The sequence below is a fragment of the Peromyscus eremicus genome, chromosome 22 (assembly GCF_949786415.1).
Source record: "Peromyscus eremicus chromosome 22, PerEre_H2_v1, whole genome shotgun sequence".
NCBI lineage: Eukaryota > Metazoa > Chordata > Mammalia > Rodentia > Cricetidae > Peromyscus > Peromyscus eremicus.
Window position 1 is genome coordinate 24,673,130 of NC_081437.1, and position 22,397 is coordinate 24,695,526.

Genomic DNA, 22,397 nt, shown 5'->3' on the forward strand with positions numbered 1-22,397 from the left:
TCTTGCGGCACTCCCCAACCCCCAACCCGGCCCACAAACACCGAGCCAAATCCCGGGAAATCTGTGTTTGCACACCCCCCCCCCCGCCCCCATTCCTTTTACTTCAAAGGGGGCCAGAAATCCATTTCAAAATACTGTCTTTCATTTCTCCTTGTCCCTAGGTCTCACTGGCAAGGACCCTGAGAAGCCCCATGGCTCAGCTCCGTGCTGCACAAAGTGTGGCTGGGGGTCCAGTGCCAATTCACGATCTGACTGATAGATAACACCGCTTGCTGCTGAGATGAGGGCGGGCCAGAAGGAAAGGAAGCCCGTAGTAGCCGGGAATGCTCAGCAAACCCGGGCATGCAGGCTGCTTGTCTTTGGGCGATTTAGTTTTTCTCTAGGAACTCATTTTCATTTTATTTCATAAAAATGCCGGCCTCGGATGTACTAAACATTAAACTGGCCTCCCTTTCACAGCCGGGTGATAACAGCAAGGTCTGCTGCAGCTAGGGTCTCTGGGGGAAGTCAGAGGACACGTGGTTTTCTACTTCGCGCACTGTCCCGCACCCGGAAGTGCCCTGGGGGCGGGGTACGGGAGGGGGAACGATGAGATGGGGATGGGGATACGGAGGGGTGGATGGGTGGGGACAAGCTGCATCAGGGAAGCTACCATACCTGAATTGAGTACATGACGATTTTGAAGCAACGGGTGGCGAACACCTTGGGTTCCCAAAGAGAATGGTTGTCCAGGTGGCTATGAGGGAGAAAACACGAGGGGGCCAGTGACACCTCCTGAGAGCCCCCTGGTAAGGGCTTACAGTATAGGGTCCATAGCTTGACGCAAGTAAGGAATGAAGAAGCTGGCACCTTCGTTCAGTTTGGGGTACCCTCCTGTTAATCACCACAAACTGCGGGTGGCCACTTGTGGTAGGTAGCCTTGTTGTTTGGTACAGGGTACCTTGCTTTTGGTACACCAAAAGAGGGCATCTGTGCCATCTCCTTTTCCTCTCACATTGGTAGAGGGGACCAGGGGCAGTTGGCAGGGAGATCGGGGGACCTGGACCAGTCATCTGGCAGTGGAACATTTCCAGGGTGGGGCGGGACACTCAACTCACATGAGAACAGGCTTGATGGCGTTTTTGATATTGCCGAAGGCTGCCCGGCCCAGTAGCTCCCGCAGGCACCTCTCAGCCAGCTCGGCTGGGTTCTCCTTTTCCTTCTCTGGTGCTTGGAGGGGCGAGGGAGACCGGCTGTGGAGAAGGACAAGCAGGAATTTGAGATAAGCTACACCAGGTCATAGCATAGTCATGGCTGTCAGCAATTCGACAGGGTAAGAGAGCTGGAGGTAGAAGATTGGGGGAGACAATAGAATTATTTTCATGGAGTGCCTCTGTTGGAGGCCTGCAGACCTCGAGGGTCTAAGGGTTGGGGGAGGGGGACGGAAAAGAGGAAAGACAGACAGGACGAAAGAGGGAGACGAAAGGAAAGGAACAGTGATTGGCTAGGGCGTGACCTAATGATACGCAAATCAGTGTACCTTCTCTGAACAGAACTCCCCTTCTAAGAGACCACAGCCCCAGATTGGTGAGCTGTTATATCAGAAACAGCCACCAGGGGACACACTTCCCCCTGCTGGTTTAACAGCCCAGACCCAAAGAAGTGCATTTTTACTAAGCATCTAAGCACAAAGCCAAGGTGGGGGACAGACAGCAAAGGGAACCTTTCCGTCCATTCCATTCTACAGGGGAAAGTAACGGTCAGGTAGCGGAATGAGTCTGATGCTTTTGGGGACTCTGAGATTAGAATCCAGTATCTGCAACTCCAGTGGCCATGGCTGGTCAAGCAGTCATGTTTTAAGGTCTAAAATAGCATCATGAAGGGAGACAGGAAGGTCCCCAGGGAGTCTTTAGCATTTGGAACCATAGGAGGCATTTAAACCTCCTTAGCTTGCCGCTTCCGGAGGAGCACAAGGGTGACTTGTCGCTTGTGTCCTGACCAGTTTACGAGTATACTCAGGTGGCACAGAATCATTGCTGCTCCTGCTTTTTTTTTTTTTTTTTTTTGGTTTTCCGAGACAGGGTTTCTCTGTGTAGCTTTGCGCCTTTCCTGGAACTCACTCTGTAGCCCAGGCTGGCCTCGAACTCACAGAGATCCGCCTGGCTCTGCCTCCCGAGTGCTGGGATTAAAGGCGTGTGCCACCACCACCCGGCTGCTCCTGCTTTCTTATTTGAGAACTGAAGGGGCTCAGAGGCTGGCAGAAGCCATTTCCAAAAGCGTCCAAGGAGCCAGCCTTGCACGATCGGAGAACAAGCCACAAAGCCAGGATTCCCGGCCTCGTAGCTGGGTTTTCCCCTTCCCGAAGCCCAAGCTTAGGCGTGTTCCCTCCCATAGCCTGGATGAGACCCCGGTGCTCAGAAAGGGGGGCCCCACCCCCACTCACCTCTCTGCCTCTTCCACGTGCTGCAGATTGAAGAGCAGCGACGGGACGATCTTGTCCATGTGCTGTGGGTCCCAGATGTTGGCCTGCAGCTCATCATTCACCGTCTTCCTCACGACCCCTTGCAGGCCTTTGATGCCCGACATTCGGATTCTGTAAGGAAAGAGACGGAGGGGTCTCCACACCCTGAGCATCTCTACAGCCAGGAGGGGAGCACAGTTCAAGATCTAGGGACATAACTGCCCACAGAGGCTCCTCCGTCTGCTCCTCCTCATGGGCTTTGACCTGACTGGGATACATTAATGAGCAACACGACCCTTGTCCTCCTATAGCTTAGGAGCTCGTGGGGGAGCGACAGGCAAGGGGTCAGAGACGTAAGAGGGGAGCAATGAAACTTGTTAAAGGGGATGCAAACCACGTTGGGGGGCCGGGCAGAGCAGGATACAGAAGGAATGGGATGAGTGTGGGGACAGCCAGGCAGATGTCACTGATGTGAGCAAAGCCACGGCAGAGGGGAAGCAGCGAGCTATGAGACCCATGGAAGAAGGCTTCCAACATGGCAGACTGTGCAAACGTTCTGGGGCAAGAGTATCCTGTGTGTCCTAGGCGGCATGGCAGAAGGTGAAGGAGTGGGTGGGAGCACCCGGAAGATGGAGTGAGGAAGAGTCAGCGTGAGGACTTGGACTCTATGGATGGGTGTAGACACTGGCAAGTAGGTTGTTTCTGCAAATGCACATTTTGTTAAAAATATATTTTATTTTATTTTTATGTGCATTTGTATTTTTGCCATGGGTGTCGGGGTCCCCTGAAACTGGAGTTTCAGACAGGTGTGAGCTGCCATGTGGGTGCTGGGAATTGAACTCAGGTCCTCTGGAAGAAGAGTCAGCACTCTTAACCCCTGAGCCATCTCTCCAGCCTGCAAAATGCACATTTTTAACAGAGTGCGTGGAAGGTTTGTGTGTATGCACACAGGTGTGTTTTGTTCCTGGCCCTCAAGTTCAGCTCAGGGAACCACCATTATCTTATATTTTGCCCTATTTTCTGGCTCCAAAGAGTTTTCCTTCAGAACCACCTGCCGGGAGCCCCATTCTGCTTCACACCCACCCATCCCTGGCAACGGCAGGCCAGAAGGAGAGTCAAGGAAGACAGACTGGTCAGCCAGCGCTGAAGCCCTTCAAGGCCCCTGGATGATTCTGCGGGGAGCCCCGTAGCGCCCACCCCCTCCGCTACCCGCTACTCACTTAGTCTTGATTTCCAAGTCATCATGGCTTGAGTGGCACATTTCACTGAATCGGGACACAAAGAAGTCATAGCTCCGGTGATACGACGGGGTGTCCTCTTCAATGTTGGCGAACTTCACAAACTATCAGGGCAGAGGGAGAGAATTTGCATGTGAGGCCGGCGCTCCGCCCCTGGATTCTGAGTGCCCCAAGCACCTGCGCAAAAAAAAAAAAAAAAAAAGCCACAGACCCAGGCACCTGGGGACCAGCTCCTGCCCATAACGGCACACTTAGGAGATCTGAGTTCAAATGCTGCTCAGCTTTCGTATACACAAAAGGCTGGGAACCATGACCTTTCCTGTTGCGGCAGGGCAGAGGAGGGAGGAGAAAGCAAATGATAGCTCCCCCGGCACTCTGCGGCACACACCCCTGGGGGATGAATGCACAGTGAATGAGGCACAATTCGGAGACTGAAGGAGAGCTGGGTCCACGCGTGGAGCACCTCCTTGACTGAATTCTGAGACAGGAGAGCAAATCCAAACATTTGACTTCCAAACTGTCGAGATTTTGAGTGTTTAAGGTTTGCCATTTTGGTAGCCTCCCTCCCATCCCCCGTCCTCCCTGTGTCTCTCTGTGGGACAAGATCTTATGTAGCAGATGTTGGCTTTGAACTTGAGCCCCCTACCTTTACCTCCCGAAGGTTGGGATTACAGCTGCTTGCCCCCATGCCTAGCTTTGGCTCTCATCTCCAGCAGTATTCTCAGCTGCTGGACTGTATTGCACTGTGCGTTTCCAGCTCTAAGGAGGAAATTCATTTCAATCACATCCCCCAGAGAGGCAAGCATTGCGCACAGAATAAACCGCTTGAAACTAATATAATTCGTTTTGCTTGATGTTACGTTAGTAGCCCCAAACAGCTCTAAAAGAAGATTAGATTAATGGGTTAGAGACAGCTTGATTGACAGAGTACTTATTTAGCATGCATAAGCCCCGAGCTCCACCCCCAGAACGGGATAAACTGAGTGGGGCAGCGCAGGTCTGCACTCATGGCACTCAGGAGGTGGAGGCAGGAAGGTCAGAAGTTCACAGACATCCTCGGCTACATAGCAGTTTGAGGCTAGCTTGGGCTACATAAGACCCTGTCTCAAAAAGAGAGCTTAGATTGACAATACATTATATAATTTCTCAATTATTGGTTTAATACACACACACACACACACACACACACACACTATCCTTTCTCAAGGTATCTAGTTGGTTTACTGTCATAGTATTTGATATTGATTGTTAATCTGTCTAGTTAACTACTTAAAACTTTACCATAGATGCAAACGAGCAGCTTCCAGTAGTCTTATTAGTTATTATAGTTTTACATTTTTTATTCTTTGAGAATTTCACATATGCATACACTATTTTATCCTATTAACCCCGACTCCTTCCCCCGGTTCTTCCCGGATCCACCCTCGACGCCTCCCCTCCGAACTTCATGACTGAATTATGCTGCTCATATACTCCTGGGTATGGGGCCATCCACAGGAGGATTGGATGGTCAACCTGCCAGGGCCCACACTCTTAAAAAACAAAAACAAAAACTTGACTATCCCTCCCTCAGAAGCAACCACCTAACAATAGTTCATTAGCTAGGGTTGGGCTGGTAGGCGTCTCCTGCCTCCATGCTGGAGTATGGACTGGCTTGATCATGTACAGGTCTTGAGTAGACAGCCACAGCTGCTGTGATTTGATGAACCCCATGGCCCTGTCATGCCCAGAATATGCTATTTTGCTCCAGTCCTCCCTAGCTACAGCTCTTACAATCTTCCTGTCCCCGGTTTTGAGATGCTTCCTGAGCCTTGGGGGAAGAGGGAATGATACAGACACTCCACTTGTGATTATGCGCACCGAAGATCCTTATTCTCTACCGGGATCCAGTGTGAGTTTCTGCCTTAACCACCATCCACTACACAGAGATGCTCCTCTGATGAGGACCGACAGCTGCACTAATTAATGGGTGGAGACGTAAACTTAGAGGGAGGTTTGATGCTATGTCCATTTAGCAAAACAGTCAGAGAAGGTCTGCCCCTGGGGATGGTGAGCTCCCCGGCCATAGGTTTTGAGCAAATCTACAGTAGCAGACATTGGTTTCTTCCCAATCAGAAGGCAGTGGGTTATTCCCACAACGTGTGTACCACTGTTGCACTTAGGGGCATATCTTGTAGCTCAGTCCCAGAGAATGAGCTGCTTACCACATCATCCCCACTGGGATGAACAAAACCTGAAACCACACACAAAACAACCCCTCTCCTTTAAACACGTCATGACAGACATTTTGTCACAGTGACACAGAAGTGACTAACACAAACCATAAATATGCAGCTGTTTTTCTGCTGACTGGTAGTAGTTCAACACCCAAAGTGGGTGAGGAGGTCTATCTTCCCAAGCCACAGCTGAAATACATGCACATGTACATCTGAGAATGTTCTAGTATTAGCAACAAGTAAAACTGGCATTGTTTGCATTATTGATGTGGTGATGTGGTGAGATATAGTAGGTTTGCATGTCATTCTGAGACAACTGATTCCACCCCAGTTCAGGAGTTCTGGAAACAAGGGTGAAGCAGGCCCTTGCTCTGTGGCCTTCCTAAGCCCCCCAGGTGTGCCTGTGGCCTTAGCTGAAGCATGGTTCCAGTGAAGTTCCATTTGGAGAAGGTTGCAAAGGATGCTCAGGTTCTTCAGCACTGACAGGATGTCCCCAAGTCACCTCCTCCACAACCCAAGGCCGCTGCCACCTCCTCCTCCTCTTCTCTGAGACAGGGTCTCATATGTAGGCCCGGCTGACCTGGAACATATTATGTAGATCAAGCTGGCCTGCCTCTGACTTTCAGTGCTGGGATTATGGAGTGCACCACCATGCCCAGCCTTTGAGTCTTTTTTTTTTTTCTCTAAATGCTGGCTTGTCCTAAAGTCCAGAAGAACAGACAGTGCTCTGCCTAGCATTGGTCACATCTCATTCTTGCTTTTTTTCGTGGAGCACAGGACAGGCTGTGTAACTTCTGAGTCTTTACTCCCTCAAGGCAGGCATAAGGAATATCTTAGCTACTTGGGACTCCCCTTGGCTTGGGCTATACACACACTCTCTTCAAGCTTCAAACAGTGGAAATAAATGACTCCCTCTAACATCCCCATGATAATGCCCCATTTTTATGGAGCTAGGGCCAATGGTCCCATTTGACCTAGACTACTTTTGAGGGATTGCAATAAAGCAGCCAAGCCCTCAAGAAAACTTCTAGGGTGAATCTCCCCCCCCTTTTTTTTTACCATCTTGTGCCTGTGAGTTATTGAGCATGCATAGGATTAAACTCAGATGTATTATGGTAAGGAACATGTACAAATGAGCAATGGCCTACCTAATCTAATCCTGTCAACCAAAATAGAGAAATATCCATACCGCACCCCCAAACTCCTCCAATTAAACTTAGTAAATGGACGCCCTAACATCCCTGGGCCCCAGCTCTCTTGCAGCGGATTCTAACCTATTCTACTGCTCTCCTTTAAATAGAATTTCTGGGCTACTCAGCAGTCTGTGTGGGCTTGTACTTTACTTCATTCTCAAATAAGACACCAAGACCTGGAAATACCCAGCCCAGACCCTAATGACTGGCAACACCCTTCTCTGTGAAGTGGATACAAGGCCCTACTTCATAAGGCAGTCACTAAGATGACTGAAGATACACGCAGACCAACCAGACCCGACCAGGAAACGACTCCACGGCCGTCATGGTGGTGTTTATACCCAGCTCCGTCAACTGTGGTGTAGGTTTGGATACACCGTCGCCTTTGTTATCTCCAAACCCTCGAGCCCAGAGCCTAGATAGGCAGCATGGACTGGAGTAAGCAACACCGAAATTCTGAGCTAGGAGCTGGGTGCAGTCACCCCGACCTGTCATCCCAACACTTGAGAAGTGAAAGTATGAAGGAACAGGACAAGTCCAAGGACAGTCCCCACCACAAAGTGAGTTGAGGCCATCCTTGACTACATGGGATCTCTGTCTCAAACACACATACACAAACCCCAAAACACAACAAAAATTGATACCCAGAAGGCACAGAGAAATGGAAAGGAGAGGCAGCTGCTTCTGCAGCGACGTCATACCCGAGGGTGAGTGTGAGCATGGAGCAAAGGGTGGGAGCAAGGGGTTCCATGGTGACAGCCAAGCCGCCTGGGTAGAGGTCACCTCATGCAGCAGGGCGGGGCTGAACCCAAGGGAATTCCAGGAGCCACAGCTGCACACCCCCCAGGAACTGGTTAAACCCTTGTTTTCCTCTCCTTCCATGGATCACTTCCTGGGAGAGTGAATGAAGTGGAGAAGGGTGGGATAAGAAAATCCAAGACTGTTTGAATGCAATGCATGTTATCACTTACTCTCAGGAACTTCAGCTTCCCCCGCCTCCACGAGATTCAGCTCTGCGGTCACAGGGAGTGACATTCACGGGGATGATATGATGCATACACACATTCCACGCACTACTAGGGAAACACTCCACACGCCACTCAGAAAACAGTACTCCACCCAGGCCGCCGTGCATTGCCCTACCCCACTTGATCAGTAAACCAAACTTCAGGTAGACACATCCTAATTGATGTTTGTTTGCTTTGGCTTAACTTACACCTTGCTCGGCTGAAAGCTTACAAGTATTCAAAAGACACCAAGTAAGAGTCCCTGAGGCAGCCGGGTGGTGGTGGAGCACACCTTTGATCCCAGCACTCAGGAGACAGAGGCAGGTGGATCTCTGTGAGTTCGAAGCCAGCCTGGTCTACAGAGTGAGATCCAGGATAGCCAGATCTACACAACTCTACACAACACATTGAAACCCTGTCTTGCGGGGGGAAAAAGTCCTTGAGGAAGCTGTTCAGACACAGGAGTTTCCATCACAAACAGCCAGGTCGGCCATGCCATCTTTTATTTTTTTCCAGAAGAGGTCTGGCTATATTGCCCAGGCTTACCTGGAACTCACAATCCTCCTGCTTCAGACTGTAAGTGCTGGGACTACAGGTTTGAACCGCTACACCTGCCTTCAATGCCTCCTCTAAAACGTCAGGTGTCCATGGAGCGGGAGGCGGGGCATAGGCAAAAGAGTGGTTGATGCCAATGTGCTCTGAGAGACACGTGAAATGCTCTGTGCACTTGTACTCACACACTGTGCTGTTTCTGAGGACCCGTTATGCCTGTCTTGCTCTGCCTCCTCCCATGTTACATCCCTCTACTTCTCTTATGAGACGCACAGGACAGCATTTAGAACCGCTCCAGCCCCCGAGCCCAGATAACTCAGCTCGCTCTCCAGACTCTTGAGTTACTCATGGCTGTAGACGCCCCATTCCCTCATAAAGTGACAGGTTCCAAGGCTCTGGCCACAGACATCCCGAGGGACACCATTTTCAGTCTGCTACCGACACCGTTATGTGATATTATATATATACATATATATTGGTTTTTCAAGACAAGGTTTCTCTGTGTAGCTTTGTGCCTTTCCTGGAACTCACTTTGGAGACCAGGCTGGCCTCGAACTCACAGAGATCCGCCTGGCTCTGCTTCCCGAGTGCTGGGATTAAAGGCGAGCGCCACCACCGCCCGGTGATATAATTTTCCATCAGTTAGTGAGTGTGGAAGGAGATACATACTTGCCCCATTACAAAGAAAAGGAAATCGAGGCCTTGGTGAGTGAATGGATGACTTTAGGTCAGCTCGCTTGTGACGGGTCCAACTGGGCCTCAAATTTGGGAATTCTGACTTTGCCCTCTGAATTTATAAAAACACCCTTAAAAAAAAAAAGATGAATTTTTAAATGGTGTGTGTGAGGGGGGGAGAGGGGAGAGAGAGAGCGTGAGTACACACACACACACACACACACACACACACACACACACACACACACACGTTCCCTGAATTTGTATTGAACCTACCTGGACAGCTTGTCAACTTCTGCTATCTCCCCTCCCAGGCCTACTGGATAATACCCAGGGATAGGGCTTAGGTACCTATATTTCCAGGAGCCCCTCCCCTCCACCTCCTACCCCAAGGAGTCTGGGCCAGGGACTCTACAGGCTCCGTATCCTTTGCACTAGAACGAACTTGTCCACAGCTATGGCATTGCTCAAGACTGACCACACGGATAGTTGGCCCACCTCTTCTAAAGGACGGAACTGGTATAGCTTTGAGTCGGACCAACGGTTGGATGGGTGATCCCACCATGGTTCCATCTCTGGAGGCCAGTCCTCAACCCTAAAGTCCAGGACTGCCCGGGAGGCTCCAGCCACAAGACTCAGCTGTACACCATCCCATTCTCACTCCTGCAGGGCTCCAGCTGTGACAGGGACTGGGGTGGTGTCCTTCACGCCAGTCCTGACCTCCCACACAGAGAGCACGTGCTCTCTTTCTAACATGAAGCCTGGCAAAAGGACTAGCTAAGACAGAGGCATCCTCTCCACACCGGGCTCTGCGAGCCGCATCCCTAAGACACTGTTTTGATAGTGTGGTAGAAGGCATTTCTTCTCAACCTGGAAGCCTGGTGGCTACAGGCATGGCAATCCAGTTACTCACATGACCTGGTCAGAGAGTGCCGGTCTGCGGTGTCCCTTTGGGGGGGGGCAGCTCTTAGCCCACTCCATGCTGCTCCTGAGTCCTCCAGGGGTTGATATGAGGAGCCAGAGAGGACATAATAAGGGTCTTGATTCAGGTCTCTTATGGGGTGCCTCATGGGGGCTATGGCCAAGAGGCCATACTCACGTCTAAGAGGGCCCAAACCACGCTGGGACATAGTTGGAACCTGTCTTTGCTAGAGTTTCTATTGCTGTGAAGGGACACCATGACAACTTTTTGCTTGTTTGTTTTTTTCAAGAAAGGGTTTCTCTGTGTAGCCCTGGCTGTCCTGGAACTTGCCCTATAGACCACGCTGGCCTCAAGATGAATTAAAGATGTTTGCCACCACTGCCTGGAGGACCATGGCAACTCTTAATAAGGAAAACATTTAACTGGGGCTGACTTATAGGTTCAGAAGTCTAGTCCATTATTGTCATGGCGGGAAGCATGGTGGTGAGCTGGCGGACATGGTGCTGGATCAGCAGGCAGCAGGAAGAGAGAGTGACACTGGGTCTGGCTGAAGCTTCTGAAACCTCAAAGCCCACCCCCAGTGACACACTTCCTCCAACAAGGCCACACCCCCTAATAGTGCCACTCCCTAGGAGCCTATGGGGGCCATTTTCAAACCACCACAAAATTTTATAGGGGGATTTTACCTCCTTTTCTCCTTCTTTGCTTTTTTGCAGTGCTGGGGAACAAACGCTGCTCCTTCTGCACACAAACAAGCTCTCTATCAGTGACCTGTAGCCCAGCCCTTTGTGGTTGGTTTTTTTGCTTATTTGTTTGGCTTTAAAAAACAAAAGCAAAAACAAGGTCTTGCTTTGCAGCTCAAGATGGCTTGGAATGAATGATTTTCTTGCCTCTACCTCCTAAGTGCAAAGAAATACAAGCATGGTACCACTGCAACTGGTACCCCCTATTAGTATTTTGAGGATGGGTTTGGAGCCCAACTATGCATTCAAATTCCAACTCCTCCAATTATCAGTAGGGTGACCTGCGGCAAGTTACTTATGCTTCCTTGGCCTCAACAGTCCCACCTATAAAATGGAGTTAATGAGTACTTGTCTTATAGGCACACTATGACCAGAATGACCACTCACCCTGACTGTCACTTAAAAAAAAAAGATTTATTTTTGTTCTTTATTTATGTGTTTACATGTGTCTGTGTGTGGGGATATGCACATGGATGCAGGTGCCTGAGGAGGCCAGCAGAGGGCATCAGATCTTCTCCTGGTGCTGAAGTTATAAGAGGTTGCGAGCAATCTAATGTGGGTCCTCCCAAAGAGCAATCAGTGCTCTTGACCATTGAGCCATCTTTCCAGCCTCAGACATTTTTTTTAAAGATTTATTTATTTATTATGCATACAATGTTCTGCCTGCATGTATGCCTGCAGGCCAGAAGAGGGCGCCAGATCTCATTACAGATGGTTGTGAGCCACCATGTGGTTGTTGGGAATTGAACTCAGGACCTCTGGAAGAGCAGCCAGTGCTCTTAACCTCTGAGCCATCTCTCCAGCCCTCAGACATGGTTTTTTATTAAAATACTAGTTACTTAATGTATGAAATCACCAGAGAATAAAGTCAAAATTTTGTTTCTTTTTCTTTTTTAAGACATAGCCATGATGAAGAAGGTCTCCATGACAACAAACTGACAATTCCAAACACAGGGCGTTTCAAAGGCCAGGAGCACACTGCCAGGGCCACCCTTTCAAGATCAAAGTTCTGGCTCTTTCCTTATAACAAAGGGCGCCAAGCTTGCTGGAGCAGATCACCAGTCCTCACAATGCCTCTCACAAATGTGTGGAAAGCAGAGGGTGATTAAGGGCTTGGGTAACAAAGAGCGAGTCTACTCCAGATAGTGACCCTGCACCAACAGCTCTCCCCTGGCCTGAAAAGGGAATCCGAGCCTTGCTGGGCTCACTTGGTACCAACAAAGTGTCTCCAAGCAGAGTTAGCCCTTCCCCTTTCTATAGAAGGCACTAAGTAAACTCTCTGTTGTCAAAAACAGGACAACAGAGAATCTGCGGGCAGAGGCAGGACCTCACCTCTCTTGCAGCCTGGGAGCTGCTGGGTCTTTTTCTGCGGTCCCTTCCTCTTTGCCTCGGCAAGACCATTCTAGCGCGCGCGCACGCGCGCGACAGCAGCTCTTAGAACCATTGCTGTTTTGACTTTCACGGTGTCTGCTCCTGTCGCCTTACTTTTTTTTTTGGTTGTTGAGATAAGCTCCTCCCGTGACCCTCTGAGTCCTGAGACTACAGGTGCATCCTACCACATCTGATTTCTCTTTTCTTCTCCTGGCAGCGAAATCTTCTTACTAAGTTAAAACGTGCTTCAGTGACTATACAATACACAGTTAAAAGGAGTTGGGTGCTGGGTAAAGAAGAAAGGAACCAGAACCTCTCCTTCCTCTCCCTCCATCCCCCTTAGCTCCCACAAAGCTTCAGATCCCTGTGAAGACCCTGTTGACTGACACTCCTGGGCTAAACGTCCCAAGGCAGAGCAAGGCGGACACTGGGGTCCCTGCAAATCTAAAATGATTCGAAGCTGGGCTCTTTTGGGGGTTCTTGGCGTAGATAACTGGCCACAGCATCCAAATGAAGGACAACCCTAGGAAGGGCTACCTCCAAGTAGGACTCCCAGCCCACTGCAGGTTCAGCTGAACTCTTTAGGGTTGCCACCCCCGCTCATCTCCATGGTCATAGCACAGTTATTCAGCAGCCTGCTCCCCAGCTAAGACGCTGAATCACCGGGATGTCGAATCCAGAGGAGGTGGCATTTTCAAGGCTGTAGATAATAAATACCTGCCCCTGGGCTAGGATTCCCTTTGAGAAAAACAAGAGCTGCCGGCCACCTGCTTCTGTGGCCCCCCGTGGATGCAGGGTGACTGGTTTATTTTCCATGCAGATGCTCTTTCCCAGACTGCGGTTATCTTAAACACGACAACTAAAACAGTACATGAAGCTGTTGCCCCGGCAACATGACAAAGGGCCTCGCCCTTAGCTGCTGTATATGTAATTTGTCAAAGGCAGCTGGTGGGAAGGGAAAGGCTGGCACATCGGGTCCTGCAAAGGACACTTAGGAGACGTTCTTCTAGTTAAAGCAACTCTGTCACAGAGCAGGAGAAAAGTCATGACCTATATGATTGAAAATTCAGAAATAGGGCTAGCAAGATGGTTCAGGAGGTACAGAGGCTTGCTGCCAAGCCTGACGACCTTGAGTTCAATCCCCAGGATCCAAAAGGTGTTAAGAAGAAAACTAACCTTTGTGACTTCTCCTCTGACTATGAGCTGCTCACTATGGCAAGTTCATGCCCACACACATACACCAAGGAAATCAGTAAACATTAAAAAAAAATTAAAGAAATAGTCAGAAACACCTAGCTGGGAACACAAAAGGAAAAACCTCCTACTTTTCTGTTCTCTCTGCAGAAAGATAAAGGACTCACCAAAGCCATAGAATAGTTGCATCTAAGCTTTTAAAGACCCGGAGCTTAAAGTATGCTCTAAAGGGGGTGGGGGTGGGGGGTAGGGGCTGGGACTAAGGCAAAAGGCAACAGGTAAAGAAAGCAGCCAGAACATTCGAGAACATTTAGGCACATACATTATAGTGGGACTTCTTAGCATGCCTATTACCGCTTCTCTCATAAATCATAACATGTCATGGTAGCATCCGCTTGTACTGTCACCAGCAACAGAGCCCAGGGGACCCACAGAGACCAAGTTCAACTCTCTCGAGATTTTGGTAGAAGCCCACATAAATCAGCCCGCTGGGAAGGGGCAGACCTAAACCCACAGCCCGTTTCTTGCTTCACCACAGTCTCCTCTCTTCTCTGGGGCCTTCATCTCTGTGCTCTTACCTCTATAGGACATATAACTGAGACCAGATTTCAAATGGTGACCCATGGAACACTGAGTCATAAGGGTCTTGGGCACCTCTACTCTCCACAGAATGACCCAGGTTCAGTCCTGCTTTTCTATTTCTTGGGCCCTCGTTGAAAATTATTTATGAGGACAATTTATTAGGAAAAAAAATCAGAAGTCATCAGTCTAAGGAGCAGGATCTTATTTATTATGAGATGTGGGTTTTGTTATGTAGCCTTCCCTGGCCTCGAACTCACAGAGATCCATCTGCCTTTGCCTCCCCAGTGCTGGGATGTAAAGATGTGTGCCATCCTACCCAGCCCACGAATTATATTTTATTTTTGAGATTCATTATATCGTATTTAATTACGTGCACATATGTGTGGGTCTGTGCACATGCGTGCAGATGCCTGAGGAATCCAGAGATGTCTGGAGTTACAGATGGTTGTGAGCAGCCCAAGATGGGTGTTGAGAATTAAACTCAGGTTCTCTGTAAGAGCGCTGTGTGCTCTTAACTACTGGGCCACTTCTCCAGCTCCAGCAAATTTTATTTTTAAGGACTATTTTATCATATGCTTATGCAAGTAGTATATTCACTGAAATTAAAACACAATGCCTCTTTGCTCACACAAAGAGAGACACTAAGACAAGACGTATACTGTGCATAGGGTAGCAGTTCTCAACCTGTGGGTGAGACCCCTTTGGGGGTCGCATATCAGATATCCTGCATATCAGATATTTACATTACGTTTCATAACAGCAGCAAAATTATAGCTATGAAGTAGCAATGAAATAACTTTACGGTTGGGGGTCACCACAACATGAGGACCTGTATTAAAGGGTCGCAGCGTTAGGAAGGTTGAGAACCACTTGTGTAGAATCAGAAATCGAGTGATGATGGAACAAACTGACCCAGAGGTCATCTAATCCGTCCCCAGCCCCACCCCTTACCGAGTTGGTGCCCAGGATTTGCAGGTTGGGTTTCTCCGACTCCAGCAGCTTGGCCACCATCTTAAGGAAGCTTTCCACGAAGAGGTTGATGCTCTGGCAGTGGCAGGCCATGAGCAGCTGGTCCAGCGCCTCCATGGCGATACACACGTACCTGAGGACAGAGGCAAGGTGGCTTCACTCGGTCTCGCTCTCGCCTACTATCCCACCGGGCGAGGGCCGTATCTGGGGGAGGAGATGCCTCTGTGGGCTGCCGGTGTCTGTGCCGTGCTTCTAACAAGTGCTCGCTCCAGCCCGGAACTGAGAATCAGGGTGAGACCGAGCTGCAAGGGTGCTTAAAAATGTTAAGGCTCCCTGGTCAAGTTCACGTGCTACATGTATAACTAAGAATGAGCCCAAAGACCAGTTCCTCCTCATCAATCCAGATCAAATGCATCTTTGAACCCGAGGAGGATATTTATAAACTCTTGATATTTTTGGTCTTAAAAAAAAAAAAAGTTCTGAGTCAATAAAACAAATGCCTAGGAGGAATCACCTGGCTTCCTCCAGGCCCTAACTGTACTTCTTGTGGCCGCCATCCAACCACAGAAAATTTGTAGTAAACTGCCTAAGCCCCAAACCAACTTGGCACATCCACACAAAGTCACAGAATCCATGGTGTTTTCTAAACCTGTGTTTTTTGGGTTTTGGTTTTTGTTTTTTTGTTTTTCGAGACAGGGGTTTCTCTGTGTAGCTTTGCGCCTGTCATGGAACATACTCTGTAGCCCAGGCTGGCCTCGAATTCACAGAGATCCGCCTGGCTCTGCCTCCCAAGTGCTGGGATTAAAGGTGTGTGCCACCACCACCCAGCCCTAAACCTGCCTTTAAAATTTTTTTATTTTTAAAGGTTTATTTATTTTATGCATATGAATGTTTTGCCCGCATGCATGTCTGTGCGCGGTGCCTTTGGAGGCTAGAAGAGGGCATTGGACCCCCTGGAACTGCAATTACAAATGGTTGTGAGCAGCCCTGTGGGTGCTGGAGCTCAAACCTGGGTCCTCTGGAAGAGCATCCAGTGCTCTTACCTACTGAGCCATGTCTCCAGACTCTAAATCTGTTTTTAAAAACAGCCATCGGACACCAACTACTAAAAACATCCATGCACTAACTTCTGTACAAAATAGTCATTTAAAAAAAAAAAGAAGGCTCTATACTTTGAAATCTTTTCCACTTTTATAAAATTTATTTCTTTAATCTCTATGAGCTTGAGCCAGATATTAAATCCTTGAATATTACTAAATTCAATTATTAAAGATTATGAAATAGTCATCTCTGGGTATACTAAAAAATGGATCATGTCATCCGTTTATCTATACAGTCCTTTTTCTTGAGGGGCTAGGGTGGAACCCAGGGCTTTGCACACACTTGTTAAGCACGCTAGCACTGAGCTACAGGCCCAGCACTCGGTGGTGGCTTTGGAACACAAAGGCAGCATTGCCTCTTAGAACTCATTTGGTGAGTGGGAGCCCTGGCTTGGCATTCCTCCTACCCAGGATAGGCATGCCTCACCCTCCATGACCTTGACCTCCCCAGATGGGCATAGTCAGTCACAGCTAAGACACCTCCTGCAGGCCTGGCATTTCAGAGAGTTCAAGTCACCCAAGCTGGAAAAGAAAACTGGCTGGGATCCCTGCCAGAAGGGACATGCCAGAGAGGACAGGCACGGGGCGGGGGGCGGGGTGGGGGGGTGGGGGGTGGGGGGGTGAGGGGGGTGGGGAGGCTTCCTTGTAGGGACACCTGGGCATGGCCAAGTCACCAAGCACAGTTAGAAAATAATGGTAGGCAAAGAGAAATTTCCCCCTTTTTTATGGGTCATGCCAGCGTTTTTCTACTGACATCTCACCTTTAATAGAGTTTAAACGAAATAAATAAAGGAAGGGGGTGGGGTGGGTGGCAAGAGAAGATTCCAGAAGGCCTCTCAAGTTCTCAAGCATTATTGTTTTTTTGGGGATGGAGGTGGCATCTAGATTGCCCTGATAAGAGAAAAAAGGAAAAAAGAAAAGAAAACCTATTCTTTATTAGAAAAAAACTTGGCTATTGACCGAAAGTGATTATCATAGTAGAATTGACATAGAAATGTAAAGAACATAGGGCTTAGTTCCCTAAACATGCCAACCCTCGATGCTCCATTTCTGATCCCAATGCCAAGAATGGCACGGTTTTAATTATGAACTTGAATTTGGACATCCCACCCCCCACCCCGACTACAACTGATGATCTCAGTGTTCATCCCATTTTATCACACTACCTTCCCCCATGTGCCCTGCCTGTCAGACTTACTCTCTTAGAACAGAGCATGGGACTTTCTGGGGTACTGTTCATCAACAGGATTCCCATGATGAGGTTACCATCACAGAGATCCGAGTTCAAGGGGTCCAAAGTAATAACAGGTCTGAGAGTCCAAACTGGCTTCTGTGGGTACTTGGGGCAGAGCAGACTAGGATGGAGCTGGGCCATGGGGGAAGGTATAGGCTGCTGCCGAAGCAAACATCAGCCCCAGATATGCCTTGTGGGCTTCCCACACGGAAGACGAAGAGGACAGGACACAAGTGACCAGGAATAGACTGGGAATCTCGGGCAGCAGAGGAGGATGCTGGGTAGGTTACAACCAGACGAAGTCAAGCTCAGGTACCAACACAGAAAGTGAATGACAGCCACAGAGGAAAATATCCAGAATGCCTGGTGCCTCCGTGGAGTTCCTGGGTAGGCTGGTTCTGCCTGGACACCTTGTTCCAGGTCAGAAGAAGCCAGAAAAACCAGAGAAAGGTCTGCAGCGCAAGAAGTGTGGAATGAGTAGGCTGGGAGCCCCACCCAGATGGAGAGGAAAGATGGACCTGGAGTCCCTGGATAAAGGGCCTCTTACTCCAGGCATTCTGTGTATTCTGTCTATTCTCAGCCCATTCCTGAATTCAACTTTCTGAGTTTTTTAAAAGCCCGAGAACCGGGAGACAGTTTTGGTCTCAGCTAAGGAAGAGCGAGCTGACCCTCCCCATCTAGCAGAGTCTGCAGCACACTCTTCTGAAGGGTCAAACCACTCCAAACCAGCTTCAGATCCCGCTAGAAACAATGTTGGGTCATCTTGGGCCAGGCTCCTCAACCTCCTTGTCTCCATCCTGGGTGCTGAGCCCTGGGCTGGGGCAGATCTGCAGACACTGGGGACCCCAGATACTGTCTAATAAGAAGATATCCCGCACACTGCGGTCCACGCTTGGTGCCCCCTGTGGACCTGTCTCACTCAGCACAGTCATCCCTTCCCTTGTGCCCCTGTGTCTAGGGACGCTGGGCTGATCTGGAAAGAGAATGAAAGGAAGGAGGGAAGCGTAAGAAACGCTGGGGTTTGGCTCCTTTGCCTATCACCACCCTTTATACCAACACCTTGAAGTTCGCCCATCTTCTCCCTGCTCACAGCTGACATCCTTCTGGGGCCAGACAGTCAGGAATCGGCACCCCGGACGGCAGTGACAGAGTGACAGTGGAGAAAGGCCGTGGTCATGAGAAGGTGGTTCAAGGTTCATATCCATAGAACCAAACCATAAATAGCCACCCCTAGCCGCGGCGGTGACACACACCTTTAATCCCAGCACTCGGGAGGTAGAGCGAGGCGAGTCCCTGTGAATTCAAGGCCAGCCTGGTCTACAGAGCGAGATCCAGGACAGGCACCAAAACTACACAGAGAAACCCTGTCTCCAAAAACCAAGAAAAAAAAAAAATTAGCCGCCCCTATCATGCTAGGAAGACACAGATCCTGTCACTGATGTGAAAATGCTGTTCTTCCAAGGCCCCCACCCAGGACAAGGAAGAGGCCAGGGTGTTGGGCAGGGAGCCGCAGAAGGGCAAAGAGAAAAAGAGGATCCTAACAGGCATTTCTCCAAATGTTTATGATCAAAGTCCTCCTTCAGGCTTTAAATACCTAGACGCTGAGAGGGGCTATTTTTAACAGGATGATGCCAATTTTGAATCGTCATTCCAGGAGCAGAGGCAGGATTCGAAGAGGCTCTGTCAGCTATGGACATTTTTAATCACCAGAAACATCACTGCAGAGAGCTCGGGCAGAATCGGTATTAAATGTTTAATGCTACCGCTGGCATGGTAGCGTCTGGTTCAGTCTAGGCTAAAGCCATTTTTCCTTGCTTGAAATGTGCTCTATCTACGGTCCGTCAAGGCAATGAGTTATGTAACCCGTATGCACAAGGCGTTCATGCTCCTCCTCTGATTGAGTGGCAGCCTAATTTTATTATATAGAGCATGGTCTTGGAAACGTATTAGTTCGTGTTTTTGTCTTCACATCAGAGATAGCCTGGTTTAAGATTTGCCAGAGCTGGGGGGAGAGCACATCCTTAGTATACACAAAGCCTCGGTTTGATGCCCAGCCTCCTCCCTAACCCCAGCATTTCCTGATGATCCTTGGTTTCTCAACCTGAGGACTGTTCAGCCAGTCTGTCTGGTATTGGTTATATAATAGGTGTGGTGGGCATGGCTGGGCGGTAGAAGACACACTAGAAGTTGAGGACCCTGGAGGTGATTTTTTTTGTTTTTGTTTTTGTTTTGGTTTTTTTTCAAGACAGGGTCTCACTATGTAGTCCTGGCTGTCCTGGAACTCACTCTGTAGACCAGGCTGGCCTCAAACTAATAGAGATCTGCCTGCCTCTGCCTCCTGAGTACTGGGATTAAAGGCATGCACCACCACCACCTGGCTCTGGACTTGATTCTTTTTTTTTTTTTTTCCCCGAGACAGGGTTTCTCTGTGTAGTTTTGCGCCTTTCCTGGAATTCACTTGGTAGCCCCAGGCTGGCCTCGAACTTGGGTAGCCTTTTGGCCTATGAATTATGTGATCATGGCTGCAGGGCAGGAGCAAGCACAATGCACACTGAGGTCCACTCTTCTGTTGTGGAAGTAGCACATGCCCAACAGTCAATGTGTAGGGAATGGAAAACACAATGAGACAAACAAAGTCTTCCAACTGCGTCACTCACAGATGAATGCTCTGAATACGTCGGCATTTGGACTTCACTTCTTAGCCACTGAGATTTGTTGATATATGTATATATATACACTTTAAATACTTAGTACATGGCCATTAGAGTCTAAGGTTTCCTATTTTTAATATCATTAGATAGGGATCTTTATAAACTCCATTTCTATTATCTTATCATATGATACAAACCATAACTTACTGGAGTTCTCTCTTGCCAGACGCTTAGGCCATGTCCAGCTTTTCATTGTTATAAAAAGCACTACGGTCTGGGCATGGTGTCCCACATCTGTGCTCCGGTACTTATGAGAAGGAAGCAAGAGGATCCAGAGGTCCAGGTCATCCTCAGCTGCATAGCTAGTTCGAAGGCAGCCTGGACAACCTGAGACTCCGTTGGTTTGGTTTGGGTTTTTTGAGACAGACAGAAAACACTGCAAAAACCATCTCCGTGTATAAGGTAGAGGTATTGAGATGGTTTCCTTGGGAAGCCACGGGCGGAAACGGGCTATAGTTTTGAAGATCTAGACACATATTTCATGACCTAGAAAATTTTAACCGATTTGTTCTCTTTCCAGAAAAGTGTGAAAATGCCTCCTTTTTTTTTGCCATTTCCTGATTAGTACTGGAATATTTACTTTTAGAAAAAAGTATATTAATGTGATGGGACGGTCCAGGAGTTTGGGCATGGACTGTATTCTGACTTATCTAGGCGACGCTGGCTCTCCGATTGGACCCTTTATAATCTTTTCCCTATGATGTCACTAGTGTGCAACCTTGCATCCTTCATCTTATTTGTTGTTAATATTTATCTTTGATGTTCAGTTTTAAAAATCTGATGGTTTTGGCCGAGTGGTGGTGGCACACGCCTTTGATCCCTGCAGAGGCAGGTGGATCTCTGTAAGTTTGAGGCCAGCCTCGTTTACAAAGCAAGTTCCAGAACAGCCAGGGCTACACAGAGAAACTCTGTCTCAAAAAACCAAAAACCAACAAACAAATAAATAAATAAAATCGACATCAAGATTTAAATAGCTAAATGTACTGATCATTTTAAGATTTCTTCTCTCTTGGAAACACACATAGTCCTTTCCTCTCAGAAGATGAAGATGATAAATGTCTCACTGAAGTGTACTTTTGTCTTGTTTTGAGACGGCAGCTCACATTTCCTAAGCTAGCCTTGCTCTGATGCTGGGGATGACCTAGAACTTTGGCTCTTCCTGCCTCCACCTCCCGGGTGCTAGGATCACAGAGGTGCTCCACTAGAGATTGAAGCCAAGGCTCCTAGGACATGCCAGACACTAAGCCACATCCATCCCAGCCCTTTCTCTAAAGTGTGCTTTTTAGTGGACAAACCACCCCAACCTTGCCTTCTCAGAACATGGCTGGCTCCACCTCACTGCCTCAGACAGCAAGGGGAGCCAGGTTGGTGAGAAGAAGCACCCTGAGAGTCAGACTGATCATGTAAGCTCTACGTGGCCTCACGAGGACTCGCTGATGCCAAATGGCTACTCCTGCGGAGCTAGCATGTTCCCTTCCTGAATGTCCTCAGAATCATCCAAGTTCACCTGCCTCAGGAGGAGCATGTAAACCCACCCTCCTTGGTCCTGGTCTTGTCTTCCTGAGTCTATCCAATAGCTCACCCCATACTTTTTTTTTTCTTGAAATGTTATTACACTATCTTACCCTAAAAACGTAACGCAATTTCTGAAAATCCCTCCCTTGACTTACCCATAGCGATGGCGCCCCACGTCTCGGATGAGCCTCTCTGAGAGGTAGGCACCAATGCGATCCAGCTTTTCTGGAGCCGAGAGGGCATAGAAGGTCAGCTTCTCCATGTTGGTTTTCACCAAACCATCCTGCAGAAGACAGGCAGCTTAAGGTCACCATGGCCCCCCGTACGGCGGGAAGGCTCAAGTCTGGAGCAAATACCAATTCAACTGAGCTGACGTTTACAGGGTGTCTATTATACAGGGGCCGGGCATCAGGAACATTGAAAGGATGAAAACAGCATTTCTGTCCTCCAAGCATGGGGCTGGGAAGATACCATAACAGCATGATGCTTGCTGTGTGAGGACAAGGGTCTGAGTTCAAGTTCCCCAGAACCTGTAAAAGCTGCACACAGCAGCTCTTGTGCCTGTAACCTAAACACTTCCTAAGAGCTGGGTGGGCGTGGAAACAGGGGCTCCCTGAGGCTCACTGTCCCCAGTTTAACCACAACAGCAAGCTCTAGGTTCAGTGAGAGACTTGTCTCAAAACACATGGTGGAGTGTGATAAAGGAACTTGATGTCAGTCTCTGGCCTCATACAT

At 48.9% G+C, this 22,397-nt stretch overlaps 1 protein-coding gene across 1 annotated transcript in view; it reads right to left on the reverse strand.

Moving 5' to 3' along the window:
* Efr3b (EFR3 homolog B) overlaps positions 1-21,938 on the reverse strand; it is a 40,669-nt gene extending 18,731 nt beyond the window's left edge. Inside the window, exons 1-6 of the mRNA XM_059248424.1 lie at positions 21,818-21,938; positions 15,085-15,235; positions 3,661-3,782; positions 2,423-2,572; positions 1,098-1,232; positions 658-736 (exon numbers count right to left, since the gene is read on the reverse strand). Of these exons, the coding sequence (XP_059104407.1) occupies positions 658-736; positions 1,098-1,232; positions 2,423-2,572; positions 3,661-3,782; positions 15,085-15,235; positions 21,818-21,924 (744 nt within the window). The 5' untranslated portion in view covers positions 21,925-21,938. The remainder of the gene's footprint in view (positions 1-657; positions 737-1,097; positions 1,233-2,422; positions 2,573-3,660; positions 3,783-15,084; positions 15,236-21,817) is intronic.
* Positions 21,939-22,397: the final 459 nt, after the last annotated feature.